This window comes from Cuculus canorus, chromosome 12, assembly GCF_017976375.1.
Source record: "Cuculus canorus isolate bCucCan1 chromosome 12, bCucCan1.pri, whole genome shotgun sequence".
Lineage (NCBI taxonomy): Eukaryota > Metazoa > Chordata > Aves > Cuculiformes > Cuculidae > Cuculus > Cuculus canorus.
The window spans coordinates 5302383-5319176 of record NC_071412.1 but is presented as its reverse complement, the minus strand read 5'-3'; the positions used below and the strand labels follow the sequence as shown (position 1 = coordinate 5319176).

General features: G+C 38.1%; 1 protein-coding gene across 3 annotated transcripts in view; it reads right to left on the bottom strand.

Moving 5' to 3' along the window:
* The window catches only part of GALK2 (galactokinase 2), a 49842-nt gene that overhangs the window by 9213 nt on the left and 23835 nt on the right, over positions 1-16794 (bottom strand). For all 3 annotated transcript variants that reach the window (XM_054077834.1, XM_054077835.1, XM_054077836.1), the window contains 3 exons: positions 14657-14755; positions 11835-11987; positions 6789-6999 (listed from right to left, as the gene is read on the bottom strand). In XM_054077834.1, the coding sequence (XP_053933809.1) occupies positions 6789-6999; positions 11835-11987; positions 14657-14755 (463 nt within the window). The remainder of the gene's footprint in view (positions 1-6788; positions 7000-11834; positions 11988-14656; positions 14756-16794) is intronic.

The following is a 16794-nucleotide window of genomic DNA, read 5'->3' as shown; positions in this document are numbered from 1 at the left end:
AACAGGCGTTCTGAATGCGTTTCAAACTAACACAGAAATTAGAGAACTGAGCGCCCCCCAGAAATATCATCTTGAGAGTATCACACAGCAATAGCACATTTTGGTTTCCCATTTAGAGGTGTATTTTATCCCACTGAATTTTGTTCCTGCTGGAGTTACTTGCGCTGTGTTTTGCAGAGTGATGCCTCAGTGTTTCTAAGTATTGAAGAAAGGCAGTTTGGCCTCTTTTTAAGGATGGTTTCTCTTTAAATATTCTTTTCGTATAAGCTATTGTTTTAGACCAAGGAGATTTGTAAATGTGCATTCATTTAGGGAATATCTAAAGTTGCGTGAGAGATTGCCATAGCTCACACTCTCTTGTAAATCACCATTGAACAGTAGTAACCCAAAGAATGAACTGAAAACATGTCTGGTTTCAATTGTAAGGCAGCAGACTTGCCAAAGGCTGTGATTGATTCGGAGACCACCCTTTGGTAGAGTAACGCTCTACTGGCCAGATTACCTTTAAAATCTCTGGGGTTGTGTTGTGCTGGTCATGTTATGAATTGGCAACCAGAATGGGCGCTCTGGCTACTGGCTGCCAGCCAGAAGATTTGAGCTGTGTCCTTGACAGCTTTTGCTCCCACGAGAGTCACTCAGTGCAGGGGAGAATTTGCTACCTTGACACCAGCTTTCTCTCGACGCACAAGCAATCCTTTCAGGCAGTTCTCAAGTGAGAAAGAGTGGCTGTACATTATTTTCAGACAGACTCCTTTGTGGATGTTTACCAAAGCAGTGTTGCTTAAAGGCTGGTAACACTCCATTAGCTACAGGCTGGTTATGGGCAGCATTTTATTTCAGAAAATTATGTGTTTCAAATAATTTTTTTTAGAGTTTGCTTTTCTTTTTTGGCAATGTACTGTTCAGGTAAAAGTATCTTCAGGAGAGCAAACACCTCTGAACTCTGGAAGCCCTATTCTAAAAGAACGAAATTATTCACATTTTCAGTTTTCAACACTAAGTGCCTCTGGTAATAGAGAAATCCTTTTCTGTCTCTTCCGTTTGGATAAGTAGTCCAACTAACCATCTCTAAATAATAAGAGATAGCAGAGTATACATGATATTCCCCAAAATTACATTTATGTTGGAGTGTCCTTGCATTATCACAGCCTAAAAAAAAATCTCAATTAATGGGACGTGCCAAAGAGCTTTGGAGGCTGTGATTTTAGAAGAGTCCAGGAGCTGATCTGAATTTGTGTGCTTTATGCAGCCACATTTTTTACAATTAAAAAGGACAGATTTGCTAAGCCATTCTCTGTCATGGTTAAAAGAAACAAAACCAAAGTGCACGCGACTGATTAGTTTATATTTGAGCTAGGGCTGGAGTGCTCTGAAAGAGGAAAATCTGAAGCTCTCAGAATAAACCTTCCAGGCTGCACGGGACTGGGTTATATGGCCTTGCCCTCGGTGCTCAAACGAGAGCAAAAAATCAGGGTGTAGGGAACTGATGCCAGGTTGTTAAAGTCATTTGGATCCTTAAATCTATTATAGTGTATGGAAATTAAGTACTTGATCTGACTGAAAATGTAAATATGCTTTCTTTATCCAGTAAACTATAAAGGCCTGATTTCTCCTGCCTATATTTATTTCCCAGTTAGGGAACCCTCTGCTCCATCTTCTGTCAGTGAAACAGGCAGATTGCAGGACCGTTGATCCCACTCCAGACCTGGATTGCCCTGTGGTACCTATTTCTCTTGTGACTAGAGAGGAACCCAAAACCTTAGGTTCGATGAAACTAGCTGGCTGCAATGCTGATGTAAGAGTCATTGTCTAGGGCACATCTAAAGCAACGTTTCTTTCATACTGGATCTATGCGATCTCCAGTTGAGATGCTCTGCTTGTTTAAGATGACGTTGTGCCATTTGGACAGATGGAGACATGTATTGACTGAGGATCTTGTCTCTGATCAGCACCATGCTCTGAAAAACTGTTCTTTGAAAATCACTACCCAGTTTCTTTCTGCCACATTCTGCGTAACTCACTGCCATGCAGGAATGAACTGATTTTTAGACCCACACGCTCGTACAGTCAGAATCTCTGGGTCTCTTTTGTCCCCTTCTGAAAAGACAGTATCAAGGCTGTGATTTATTTTTTAAGGTATCAGCTGCACACACAAAAAGGTTTTTCCGTGGACTGAAGGGAGGGTGGGCAATACATTTTATGGACTGAAACAGATGCAGATCAGAAAAAAATGTGAGTAAACCTGAAAAGTCAACATAAGACCAAAGAAAACTTTAATGATGACAAGGGATGCTATACCTAGGTCTCCTTTTAGTGACATTTTGCCACTAAGTTTATAATGCCTGCATTCAGCCTGCTATTGGAGCAGCAAATCTACCTTCCAGGTCACAGACTCACTGTGTTTCTGAGGTTTCAAAGAGGATGTGGTGAATCTTCTCTAAGATATCTCCTCCCCTGTTAAGTGCTTTGTATTACCAACCCATATCTGGTTTTAGAGAATGTCAGCAACCCTTGTAGACCCTTTATGGATTCTCTGTGCCGTAGCTTTGCTCCTCTGCAGGGGATTTCTGTAATGTCATCCATGAACAGGTAGATTCAATTCACCTACAAATGATCAAATGTCCTTGAAAGACATGGTGACACTTTTCAGTGCACTAATAGGCTGCACCACAGCAAGAACCTTCCAAGTTGTTAAGACGTAGCAGATTAACATTAATGAAAGTCCATCTAAAATCCATATAAAATCTCTTACAAACAAACAAAAATCCTGGGATGTGGGTCAATTAAATATAATGGAGAAGTTTACTCTGTGTTTTCAATTGTATGGTCATATTTTTAATTTCAGCTTTACAAAAATTGTGCAAACCTGTCCGCTCCATTTACAGGGTTGTTTTTTTAAAACTTATAATCAAACACTGCGGCTTCTCAGCAACTCTCACTATTAGTTACAACCTCACCTTCAGCAGATTCCTTTCTTTAGAGGCTTCCTGCACAATTCTATCTGACCTTTTGCTAAAGTCCAACCTCTTCAGGCTATATGTTTTTTTCTAGTTGCTTTGGCAGCTTCTTAAGATATGTTTCCCTGTAGATTAATGAGCTACACATGGCTGATGGGACTGTTAGAAATACACAACAGGAAAAACTCCCCGATGCAAAATCATGTAGGGGACAGTTTCTACCACCATTACTCATATGGAATAGTACCCTTCTCTGTTAGGCATCCTGCTGATTGAACATGAAGAGGGTGAAGGTTTCTGGCTTATAGTGTACATAAGAAAATGCTGCCAGATGGCTTTAATTTGAGCCAGATTGTGAACCCCCTGCTCAAAGTGGGGAACAGTTAATTCTACTGGGACTGCTCAAGTAACTGTTTGCAATCTGGCTTTCTGAAAATAAACCAGGGGACGAGTCATGGCTGGATTCAGTGACCCATTTAGCAGACACCTGCTTCAAGATTATTATAACTACTGGTTTAAAGTGATTTTTCTTCCAGAAGAATGCTAGCTTTAACAAGGCTTTTGCAACTAACCTAGACCATTCGGTGCCTAGCTCTAACCTGTGGCACACCTCAGAGGGCTGCGCCCTCCATGGAGCTGTATGGGATCTGCGTGGAGTGGACACCTTTCTGGGGCTCATCCTGCGCTAATTATGTTTTTGTTGAAGGGGATGGCACATTCCCAAATTTCTCCATGACATTGCTGAGGCTGAGGCTAGAGTAGGCACTTGGACCCTCAGGCTGGGAAGCGCTCTTAGGTCAACCAGGTTGAAGGTAACTTCTGTTCATGTATGACAAAGGCACTCTTCTCATTCACTTCCCAGAGCAGCCAGACAGAACATCCCAGAGTCCACCTTCACATACATCTGTCTGTACAAATAAAGCTGGAACTGTTCTTGCACTCAAATCACCATCAATACATTATTATTATACTTGGCAGTGGCAAAGAAAAGCTATTCAAGCACCACTCATTGAAGGTACAGCACGGATTTAGAATCCCTTCCATGGGACAAATTGGGGAGCAGTTAAACAACCAAATCCACGTGGCAAATAGGTGGCTTCTCTTCCCACAGTGATTTCATTCCCAGGTATAAATGTCAAAATTAGATTATAATTTTATACATGAAAAGGCAAAATGGGTTTAAAACCACCCCATTTAAGAAAAAAAAATCTTGATTGAAGGAATACACTATTTTATAGGACACTATCCTGTTGTAGGTGAAGCTTAAAAAGATTTAATGTCTCACTATCACCACACATTAAGTGGTCTGTGAAGCACTTCAGTCCAACCCAAAAATAAAGCATAGTGCACCTTAGAAAGTAATAAATATTATTTTTTCTAGTGATGTTCAGAAGGCACAAGTGCAATCTATGTGTAAACATTTCCAAAGGGGTTTTAAACTCAGGATTTTGAGTTGGCCAAGGAACAACTGCAAGAAGTTTAGTGAGCCTTTATGCAGCATCTGTATTTCTCCAAACCTGGGGAACAAGTGGGCTGTACAGTGAGGAACTGCAGAAATCCTTGAGTAACTGCCTATAAAAGGAATGCTAAGTTGCCGTGTGCTTTTAGACCTGGCTTAGGACTTGCCCAAGGCCTGTCCGTACCGTTTTTATTTGGGATGTGGAATTTTCATCTGATACACCTTATACACTTATAAAATTTTATGTGAGTGTACACTAACATCACTGGAGGAGTAGAGGTGGGGAAGCTAGACTTAAGGCTAAAATATTACTTACATGGCACTTTCAGATCCCTAAACATCAGGTACAATGCCAGTATGAAACATTATTTGTAACTGTCACTGGGCTTTCAATAATACAAAAAAGTCAAACTACTGACAATTTATATTCAGCCACATAAAAACCTCAGAACTCAGTAAATTATCTAAATAGTCATTCTCATGCAAATAATCTACCCTTAACATATAATATTTTATCAGAAAAGTTGATAAAACGTGTACAGAGGAAGAAAGATAGACTAAATATTATGGTTCCTTCTTCATGTTGAACAAAAACTTCAGCAGCATTCTGAAATTCTCTGCAGAGTTTACTTATTTGTCGGTATGTTTTTCTCTCCAATGAAGAAGCCAAGCATTGTCATTAAAATATAGTGGGAAAGCAGAGGGGAAATAGGAAAAATATTTTTGTCAAAGAGCCTCTGCTTTTCCAAGGCCAACATAAAATGTAATTTGTTTAGCGTGTAACAAAAACAAACAGTGGGTTTAGATTCCTTCTTTTTGTGTCTGCCTCGTTTCTTCTTTGCCTATAGTTTTACAGAAATCTGTTATTTAATTCTATATCATATTATACACAGAAAGAGGCCTTCAGCATAACCCGTTTTAATTGGCCTTATCAAAGGAAATCATGGTCATGCAAGTTCAAGAGATTCTGTTCAGCAAACATCTGCAAATGCTATTCAGAGCCACAGTATAACATTTCCTTTGAGTTTCTTCTATAGCTTTCATGTTTAAACTTTTTATCCAGACTTTGGTTTTGAAAAAAATTGAAATAACCTGTATAAACAATTCAGTTCTAAAGAACTGTAGAATTTTGTTTCATAAACCAGGTATAAGGAGTATAAATATCTGTAAGTTAATAGTTTTGTATTGATTCAGAAAGGGGTGAGTAAGGGGACAGCATAAAAGATTTACAACCTTGTAGTTTCCCATGAAAACGATGCAGAGTGCAGGTACGTGGCACAGTATATTCCTCATGTACATACAGCACAGAGGAGATAAAGAGCTGGATTAAGATGTCATATTCCATGCTGGTACCCTCTGGCGGTGTAATTAAACAATAAGATAGTTTCAGGCTCTCTGACACCACTGGGGTGCAAAACAGGTTACAGATTCAGGACCTAGTCCTTGGTCAGTATAGAAAGTGTACAATCATTCCAGATATACAGATGATTAAAATATAAGCATCAGTATCCATAGATGCGTCACTGATTTATATACATCAAATACATACTCCCCTGTAAGCAGTCTTGGGAAAGACTGGTGAGGATACAAAATAGTAGAAGTATTAAGGCCACAAAATGGAAACAAGGAAGCAGGGATTATTTTAAGTTAGTAAAGAAAGATTCTGATCTCAATCAGAAACCTGTTATTAATTATTTAATAAATGCTTAATTATTCACTGTTATTAGCAACCCTACTATATGCATCAAGGATCCTTTTCATGTGTGCCAAAGCTCACGACTGCATGGTATAATCATAAGTAATAATATGTAAGAAATACTTTAATAGTAAAGTGTTCGCCTCCACCAATACTCTCCTAAAAGAAAACAAAACAGAAGCTTCTTTCTGGGGAGATACCTGGATGACTTGCTGCCCAGTGCAAGTTTTATGAAGCAAGTGTGTATTTACCAATTCAAAAACAGAAACACTGTCTCCATCTGTCTTTAACACCAGTTAAGGGAGAACAAGTAGGATTCAATTTAATGATGCTCTAACCATCTGAAGTGTTTGGTTTTGTAAAAGCTGTTGCCTAAAAAGGAAACCTAGCGTAGACCTTTCCCTAAAATAAAACCTGAGTTATTTAGAGATGACTCTAAAAAAGCACAGGCTAATCTAAACTAGGAAGTGATCTCCTACTTTTAACATTTTACAAACAGTTCAATCACAATTCAAGTTTTGCTCTCTTTAAAGTTAAATGTTAGAATGAAAACCGCCACCCAAGATCTGGGGAAGTATTCTGGCAAGACTTCCACTTGCACTACTTATCAATACATAAAACTTTTTACATAATACAAACATTGTACGCTAAACCCCACCATTTCATATATGCTTACCATCTTGCGTGTTTTGACTCAGGATCTGAGAGCGGAGCTCCTCCAGGCTAATTCCCAGGCATTTACAAATTTCCTCTGTGCTGTAAGGCTCAGGATGTAATACCTCCTCGACAATGGTCAGCATTTCCTCTAGGCTAACTCCTAGGCTGATTTGCACATCACAGAGTCTCAACATTTTTTTCCAGTCCAAGCCTTTCGACTTTGAGAGAAGCTAAAATTCAAAAAATGAAACAGAAAATATTGTGCCTTCCTGTTTAAAACTATTTAATTGTCCATAAGCACCTTAAAGACCCATATGCTCGTTGCACTTCTTAATTGGGAACCATCAGAAGCTATTTTCTATCAGTACACAGCAGATAATAATTTTACTTATTTATAAAAAGGTCTGCGAATGACAGATATTCTTCCCCTGATCAGATATTGTCTGTAAAAGCCCTACTGGGTTATTTGTGGGATATCACAATGCATTTTATCCTTTTCCACAGGTGTTGTTACTTTAAGCACTTATTAATTTTTTACAAGCACATTCAGACGAATGCTTATAAGGCTGCTATGATATTGTAACACTCAAAGTTTCTAAAAAGTCTGTTTCTGTACTACTAGAATTTGCTCTAATATTTAAAACTGTTTCGCCTTTCCAATATGTTCCTGGAATTTTCTTACAAACGTTTGAGGTTGTCATTAAAACCTTTTCTCACAGTAGCCTTAAAAATATGAATGTAAGTATAAGATTTTTCTGGGAGAATTAGCTGTAACCTTTCTCAATCTCCAAGTTTAAAGTAAATTTTATGTACATTCTTTTAACATCCATTTTAAAGGAATTTTCGAGCCTTATGGGAAGTTTATGATGTGTTAGAATCCACTCCATTCCTACATGATTGCTATAATGTTAATTAATTCTAGATATATCTGGTTTTCCTGCTCCAGACAATTATGTCATGCTTTGCGTCTTTGTGATGTTTTGGCAATTGATTGTAGTTACATCAACACACTGTAATCCTAAAAGGGAATATGTCAGAGAGGCTTTTCTCTGCAAAGTTTCTACATGTATTGACGCTCTCGTGTCCCTAGTGAAAATAGTGGAGTAAAGCACCTTTCCTCATAAGATGGAATATTTTTAATGTTATTAATTATAGAAGAATATTAATTAAGTGGTCATTGTGGGATCCTATTGGCATACCACTTTTAATTGCAACAGATTAGCAGGTACGTGCTAACAGCGTTCCACTGTAATCATAAGTATGTGACGTACCTCTGATTCTGCACCATTTAAACTGAGATTAAGCTTCCGAGTATGCCAGACGAGGCTGTATGTTTGCAGAGTTTAAACCAGGGCAGCCAGCCCACGGACTGAAATCCTTTTCCTATTCAAATCAGTGTTAAAACCTCTTACCAATAGGGCAAAGGTTTTACCCAGTGTGTTCTGTTATTCTTTTCAATAAACACTGGTTTTGAGTGAGATTGATTTGAAATCGTTTAAATCTCAACTCAGAAAACCCATTTAACTTCCTGGATTAAAAAGATCATGGGATTTGCATACATGTCTGAAAAGTATTTGCCTTGCTTTGTGCAAAGTCGCAGTGTGAAATTTAAGCAGAAGATCTACTGCCCAACGATCTGCTATAGATTCTCACCCTCCGGCTCTTCTCCAACAGTGCCTTTGTAGGGGCTTTTCCAGTTTTGCTTTATTACAGTACATAAAAATTAACTACTTTTGGTGCCATCTAGTGACTTGCTAAGATTTATGTGAGGCTTAGTAGAGCAGAACAAATAAAATCCAATTGAAATCCTAATCATATGACTCTGTCGCCATCTAAAACACAGTTTTGTATGTTCAGCGGTAGAGAAAGAAGCAGCACTGTTTAATGGCTAATGCAGAAAGCAGGGTGAGAAACTCTTCTTGTAAAAGACTGATTGAGTCAATTCTGGCCTGATTTACAAAGGCTCTGAGTACATAGAATTCCAGTCTTTATGTAATTGTATTTTAGCTTACTTAATGGTAAGTTAGAATAATTCTTGATTCATTTGTTTCAGCTAAGTACTCAATATCTCTTACGTTCAAGCATGTTTGCGACCATGCTCTTAAATCTGCTTCAGGGTGCTAAATGAATGGAAGTTTTTATCCTCATACTATAATCCTAATGTTCAGCATACCCTAGACTTTATTACCACAAGTTAAACAGAACTAAGAATTTAAAAAAAAAAAATGTTCTATAAGGCAACAAAAAATTTTCTACTTCCTTTTTTAATAAATAATCCCCCGGGGAAATATATGTATTGCCACATCTGTTCTCATTTCTGTACTTTGAAGGAGGTACTATGTTTTAGGTGAGCTAAATACAATAGAGCCTTACAGGTCAAATGTTCCAAATGGGAAGTGACCCCATCAGGCCATTGTGTAGGGCTTTGTTAGAAAGGTCTATACTGCTTACAGCAAAGTTTCAATTCTTACAGCACTGGGAAAACTCACAGGTAAACAGAAACGGGTTTTGAAAACAATCTAGCTGCCCATATGGTAAGGGACACAGAACAGAAATGGGGAGAAGAATCCCATCTATTTAATGAACAAAAGCAATCCCAGTACTGATCCCACAGTTGGATATTTTCTTGATGTTCTCTGACTAGATGGATTAAAGATATGGACATGCTCCAGCTGGCTTTTAACTGCCAAGATATAGCATCTGTAGGCCTTATTGTCCTTTATTGTTCAACAGAGGCACACTGGAGAACTGTAAGTAATTGAGAGGAAAACATACTTAGTAAATGATGGGACAAATAAAAATAAAGTCTGACTAGGAGTAAGTATAGGAATACTTGGCCCTTGTAGAGCAACATCACTTTTTTTAGACTTTACGTTTCCATAATGTCATCTGAGCATCCTTCCACATTTTACAAACATTAGTGGATTAACAGTATGGCATTCCAGTTGCAAACATTCTTGGCGCTACTCTATAGCTGACAGTGAAGCAAACCACACACAGTGAAGCAGGGGAGAGCACAGCATTCACCAATGTTTGTATTCATCCTGCAGCACCTACTGTGCGAATTTTCTGAACTATAAAGTATAAGTTAATTTCCTTTGGAATTGTGAGTGTTCTGCAGAGCATTAAGCGTCTTTAAACATACTTTTTAATAGAGTACAGGAAAGCACTCAGAGGCTACAACAAGAAAAGAGAAAGGAAACAAACAGCAAGCAAAAGAATGACTGTCCAGAAGGGAAGCGAAAGAAACAGAACCTGAAAAAGACAGTTTTGTGAGCGTGATCAAGAACTCACTTGATGTGGGACAGACTTACATCAAAATATTCTGTGCTAATGCCAGGAGGGATATGTTGTGTTAGCATCTTTGCTTACGTAGAGCAAACAGTATGAAATTCTAGAATAACCTAAAGCAGAAAGGGGGGGGAAGAAAAAGCCTATCCTAAGGCACCTACCAATGAGAATTTCTTTCAAAGCATTATTGTGAGGCCCAGCATGTTATTTCATAGTTCCATCAGCTTAATGGTGCTTAAAAGACTTCCCTGCTTCCACTTACATACCTGCCCTCCTTCACCCCTCTGTGACCTGTTCCTAAAGACAGTCTTTTCCTGGCTCAATATATTTTTATAGTGTGTCCAACTTTCCATCTGTGTAGCGTATGTTTAAAAATAGACAGGTGTATGTTGTTAGTCTCCTTAAAATCAAGCATCTGCTAAAGGTACCTTTTTAGAGATTGCATCATAACTATCAGGAATGTAAAAAAATAAATAATCATCTTTCCTTATCACTTTTTCAGTTTACTGCACAAGACCAATACTTTCAAGCAGTTTAGAAAACTGTGATTCGATTTACAAAATCTGGTACATGAAACAATACTTCAAAAGGTCTACAACTTCGTGCACTCGTCGTAGTTTGCCTTTTAGAATATATCATTTGTGAAGGCTCTTTGTTATGCAAAAAAGCTCTTCCTTAAGACATCCTTAGTCAATTAATTATCCTTAATCAGAGATTTATCAGTTATACCAGCACCAACATACGGTCAGGTCTTGATATTCTTAATGGCCTAAGAATCTTTTTATTAACTTTAGTGACAACACCTTTAACTATGGTCATTGATGCTCTTATTTTTACTGTATCTTATAAACACCTAAAATGCAGCTATATTCTTTATACTTGAGTTTAAAGCCCGTTTAAAAAGTCATCTGAAGTTTAGCTTCCCTCCTCAAAAAAGAGAACCTTTGTGGCACGGAGTTCCATAGTGCTATAAAACTTCCCTCTGGGTTTTATGACCTAAATATTGTTCTCTCACACAGCACACTACTACGTTGGGTATAATTGCCCTGAATCTTTATGCTCACTCCTCACTTAATCTAATCAAAGAAAAATCCGCCACATTCCCATAATAAACTCAAATTAAACCCTATCTCTACATATTCCTAAATGTATGGTCTACAAAATCCAGAATTAAAGTGGAACGTAGACTTTTTTATGTTCAAATTCCATACATATTAAAGATAACTGCAAGCTGAAATGTGGAAGAACAGCCTAAATGTTGGGGTTTGATTCAAGCCTGTTTTTAAACTTCACACTGACATACAGGCTGCTATTCAGCATTTCCAATATTACTTCCAGGCCTCCAACTAGTAGCTTTGATGTCCTCTAAATCCTAGAAAATACGCATCTATTGCCATATAAACATATAAACATGTGACCACACTGATTGCTTTCCATTAGTCATTATTCAGCTTTAATTAGAAACAGTCTATCTTAATAACTGACAATATTTTTTTCTGAAAAATAGACTTATTTCCTCCATTGAAATATAATACAACATAAATTGAATAGAACTAAATCACATAACCTTCTATATAAGGGCACAGTCCCTGCACTTCCATTAAACTCAGCAGGAATTCTGTTTCTGCAGAGATGGAGGTGTCTGGTTCTGGAAAGAAAAATGCTACTTAAAGTAGCACCTAACCAGGTGTCAAAGACACAATTGGTCAGAAGTGGAAAAAAGCACATATTTACATGAAGGTTTCATTAGAGTTTGACATAAGCCATACGTTACCTTTGTAGCCAGACGACACTCCATTACCCTAATATTGTAATGAGAAGTTGCTGCTTTATTCATTTCAACACAACTGTTAGCAATAACAAACACTGCTTCACTTGGAAGTCTAACATCAGTTGCCCTCAGAGGACTGAACTCTATCAGCTTGGCCTATTGAAAGAAAAATGAATGGTTAGTTTTAATTTACTACCGGCTAACAGTGCACTTAGTTCTATAAATCAAATGCAAATTTGCATGCTTTTTCTCTTGAAAATCCAGGGACAGTTAAGGAAAGAAACTGACATGAAACAGTGAGAAAAGAGGTTTAACCTCATTGGCCAAGTTACACATATATTTCAAACCTTTCCCTTGTAGCTGGATTTAAAAAGGTTTCCATCGAGCCTATGGGTTTTTTCAGCATTTCACAGAACCCCACCCAACCTATTTTTCTTGCCTGTTTAAGACAACAGTTTTTCTTTGATCTACAGAAAAGTACCAGGCCTGGCTGAAGCTGTTATGCGTGCCACTAGAAACAAGGAGCTTCACATTCCCTCCCTCTTTACGCTACATTACTCCCCCTTAGTTTTCCCATTTTCCACTAAATCAAGATTTGTTCACTGAGGTACAGAATAGTACCAAAATCTCAGGACTGACTGAGACCACGTTACATATAGACAATCAAACAGAGAAAGGAAATAAAACTATATATATGTATATATATATAGATAGATGTAGTTACTGTTTCCTTCCTTCTGACATGAGATCTCATGGATGCCTTACACAGGCTGCCTAAGATGTTTCCAACATTTTGTGACCTTTTCATGGAATAAGCTAGGCATCCATTAATTAAATAATTCAGGATGTAATGTAATCAAGAGATTAAATTCACATCTGGTTTTTCATTGGGATAAATTGTAAATCATGTGCCCTGCTTTGGCCTCTTAGAATAGACTGCGACTCTGCAAGCAGGGACGTCTTACTGGTTTTGGCATTGTTCACCCCCAGAGAGTTCCTTGAGCAGCCAGAATGCTAAATAAACAACGACAAATCTGCTTGTACATTATGTACAGCATGTGCGTTACTCTCTGGCATTGAGATTCTGGACCAAGTCACAAAATTACTATCAAGACAGACAAGTTTGCTTACATTTAAATATACCATTTAAGAACTGCCACATTAGATCAGAATGTACCACTAAGCTGGTCCGGTGTCCTTGTACTGATAGTAGCCATAAATGGAGGTTTAGAGGGAACGTACGACACATACAAAGCAAACTTTTTGGGGGGTATGTTTTTCCAGCTTCACATAAGCAAAGCTTACGGCGGTTATATTTACACCGGAATGTGTAAGCTACAAATAGGCTTATACTCTATCAGAGTATCCAAGAAGGTCTGTTTTTGAACCCTTGTTATACTTTTGCCTTCCACAAAATACAGTGTTTCTCAGTTTAAGGATGGATGTTTTGGAGGAAAAAAACACCCACACAAACGTCCTGGTTTAACAAGCTGCTTGCTAATAACATTGCGCTTCTACTAATTCTCTGGGTACGAAAAACATTGAATCCTCAGTTTACCGTATCTTACCCATTCAGGGGTTTTGCGGAGCTTAAAAATACCAAAGACACTTGTTTTCCAAGCTAAAAAGCTTTAAATTATTCAGTCAGTGCTCATATAAAAAAATAGCTTTGATCAGCCTCAGTGTCCTTTACTGTACTTTTCTGTTCTAGTAATTTTTTCTTTGAGATAGGCAGCCAGAATTGCATTCAGCTGCAACTGCAACAAGGATATTGTCTGGTTTGTTCACTATTTCTTTTCTATATTTTCTAACATTTCCCTTGCCTTTTTGATCGCCACCTCTATATGTCAGAAAAGCCTCCACCTATACGATAAACTACGTGTATGCCAGGAAAGCGTGCTGCTTCCTTCAGTATTCATGTAGCTGCATGTTTACTGATAACAATGTAAGTGTGAAGGGAAACGGTAGAGTAGGTACAGGTGATGTGAAATTAAAAATGCTTGTGTCTTATGATGGAATTAAATGGTGTAAAGCAAGAAAGCAGCTTATTTTCTGTATAAGCTTACCCAAGATATGGCATTAAGGAACAAAAGCTGTAGAGATGTAATATCGCAATTATAAGTAAAGGTTGTTATGAAACACTACATTAATTTTAATAAAACCTTAAGTTTGAACATTCACAGTGCTTTGCACCTTCTGGGACAGTTAATGAACTCCACCATAAATTCCACTGCAAGCATTCATCAATAACTTGGCAGGTCTTGTAATCATTGCTAGTCCACCTTCCGTTACAATGTTTAAGACAGCAAAATGCCTTCTATAGCAGAATCCAGCCACAGAATTGTCTGGCATTAGCAAAACTGGGGACAAAAATCTCCATTGTCTTTGTAACTGGACCTGGCAAAACTTCCTAGAACTGTTTGGTTATAAAAAGTTTCAAGAAAGCATTTTTGTAATAATTATCCCATTTGCGCTGAATACAAGGCATACCGACCACTCGGATTTCATTATATGGGAAACATTCTAAGTTCAGTGATGAATTAGCCAAATAGTGTGAAACCTGGTGCTCTTCTAAAGTACATCTTTCCCCACATCTTTTCTTCCATTTCTTTCTTCTTGCCATTGCTCATTTCCATCATCTTATTCCTTCAAACTTGTCATAGTGAATAGTACACAATTTTATACACAGAATTTGTTTCATTTGCATACCAATAGTGATTATGCTACTTACTGGTTATTCCATTTTTTTGTCTTTCAGCTACATATATATGAAAATATTTTTGTTTACATAATGTTATATTGTTAGCTTACAAAGATCCACATACAGTTCCTTCTTCTGCCAGAAAAGAGATTGACTGGTCCATTCCTCCACCTTCTGTGCCAATATAACGTTCACTCTTTGTGCAAATTTCTGCAAGTTCCACCTGAAAAAAAACATTAACATGTGAACCTTCATAGAGAAAAGGAAGAATTTTTTTATAGGTTGAGGGTGGTGAAACACTGGTACAGGTTGCCCAGAGAAGTCATGGATGCCCCACTCCTGGAAACATTCAAGGTCAGGTTGGATGGGGCTCTGAGCAACCTGATCAAGTTGAAGATGTCACTGCAGGGACCAGAGGATCCTTAAAGGTGCCTTCCACTACAAACTATTCTATGATTCTATGATACTTCCTACATAGGAACTACCAAGAAAACAAAGAAGATAATGACAGAGCTCTGAATCCATTCTCTCTCACACACCAAGTACCGTAAGCTGGTATCAACCAGGATGACACATGTCCCCTTTTTCCTTTTGTTCTGAGGCAAAACAGAATCAACTGTTCAGCCTCCACTGGACCCACTACTGCCAGATGCCTTTCAGGATACGCTTTTTCAGATGCTTAACTCTTGTAGCTGTCTCATCTTCTTCATCCACCTCTCACTCCTCCATCCCAACAGCCAATATTTTGTTGATTTAGTAGTTGAATCTATCTATATATGCATCTTGGTAGTTTACAGAAAAATGGCAAGTTGTTACTTTGTACTACTTTAATGCACTGACTCCATAATCAGAAGAAATTATGTATTGAACATAACTCAGAAACCCCTTCTCTCTGTAAATACTCTAATCAGCAGTGCTTGTCATTTGTCATTGAGATACTGTACTTTGCTAATATAGTTTATCTGAACTAATTTGTAACTATATGCCATTTGCATTCTTTTGTGACATTTTAGGCATATCGTTGTGCATTCCAATACCTGCAGGTCAGAGAATACTATGGGAGGGTGGAGTATCACTATAGTAACTGTCGAAAATAATAATTTACAGTAAAGCTTTCAGCCATAAAGCTGAAAAACACAAGACAAACCTTGGAGTATGGTCAAAGAACAGACTGGTCAAAAGGAAGCAGATCAAAAAGAAAGCATGTGTCCCCACACTGTGACCCCTACCAGTCTGTTTTTCTAAGCACAAGGGAAGATGAGAAGACAACTTTGCAAAAGCTGCAGTCTGTTTTTCAGTCTGGTGGCAAAGTCAGATTCGGATTCCATCCTACGGATTTAGCATCACAGGGCTGAAACAAGCTCACCAGCAAGGCAGGGATATTAGCCAGCACACAGCTGTAAAAAGCAGCAGATAGAGGCAGTAAATCACTATCCTGAGAGAGAGGTATGTGCTGGGTGCCTGCCTGCTTGCTCACTCGCTCAATTATTGTAATGCCACCACAGACAGAGTTGTAAAATTGGTGCTTAGATCAACGTAATCAGGCTGAACTGTTTGCAAATACACCACCAATTTACTCAGCTCACAATGCAGTTATGGTCAATAAGCCTTAGGCTGATAAGCAAAAGTTATCAAAATAACATTAAAGTAACTCTAAACCCATGCAGACTGGATCGTTGAATCAAATATGGTAAATTATCATTCCTAAGAAAAAGACCATTAATGAGAAAATAGCACAAGCAGCACAAATACTCTCCTTTTCTGCACTGCCCTTCATTTGTGTATTTTAAAGATGAGCTGAAATAGAGATAATGCTTATTTTACTTGAGAAGGCATAGGAACATCATACCTCTCGATGTTCTTCCTTTTTAACAAAAGCCATCTCCCCGTGCCTGACTTTTGCTGAAGATCAGGTTCATCAAAATTAATTTTGGCTCCCTTGCCCCACATCCACTTGAAGGAATCCCATTTCTGGTTTGAACCTTAGACTTCTTCATCGCATCAGTGAAAGTTTAACACCCACTATATGTCCCTGCTCCACTATGAGTGGGAAATAACTCTGAATTAAATGCTAATGAATGTAACGATGTTTTTTTTCCCCCATGTAATGCTAAAATACTCAGCAACAGCTCCACAGAAAAGAAAGAACAAACCTTCGCACCCATCAGTGTCTAGATGCTTACTCCTTTCTACATGTGAAGGCGCGCCTATTTACAAACATCTGTTGCTGGGATGTGGAAATGCCGGCATGTTTCAGCCAGT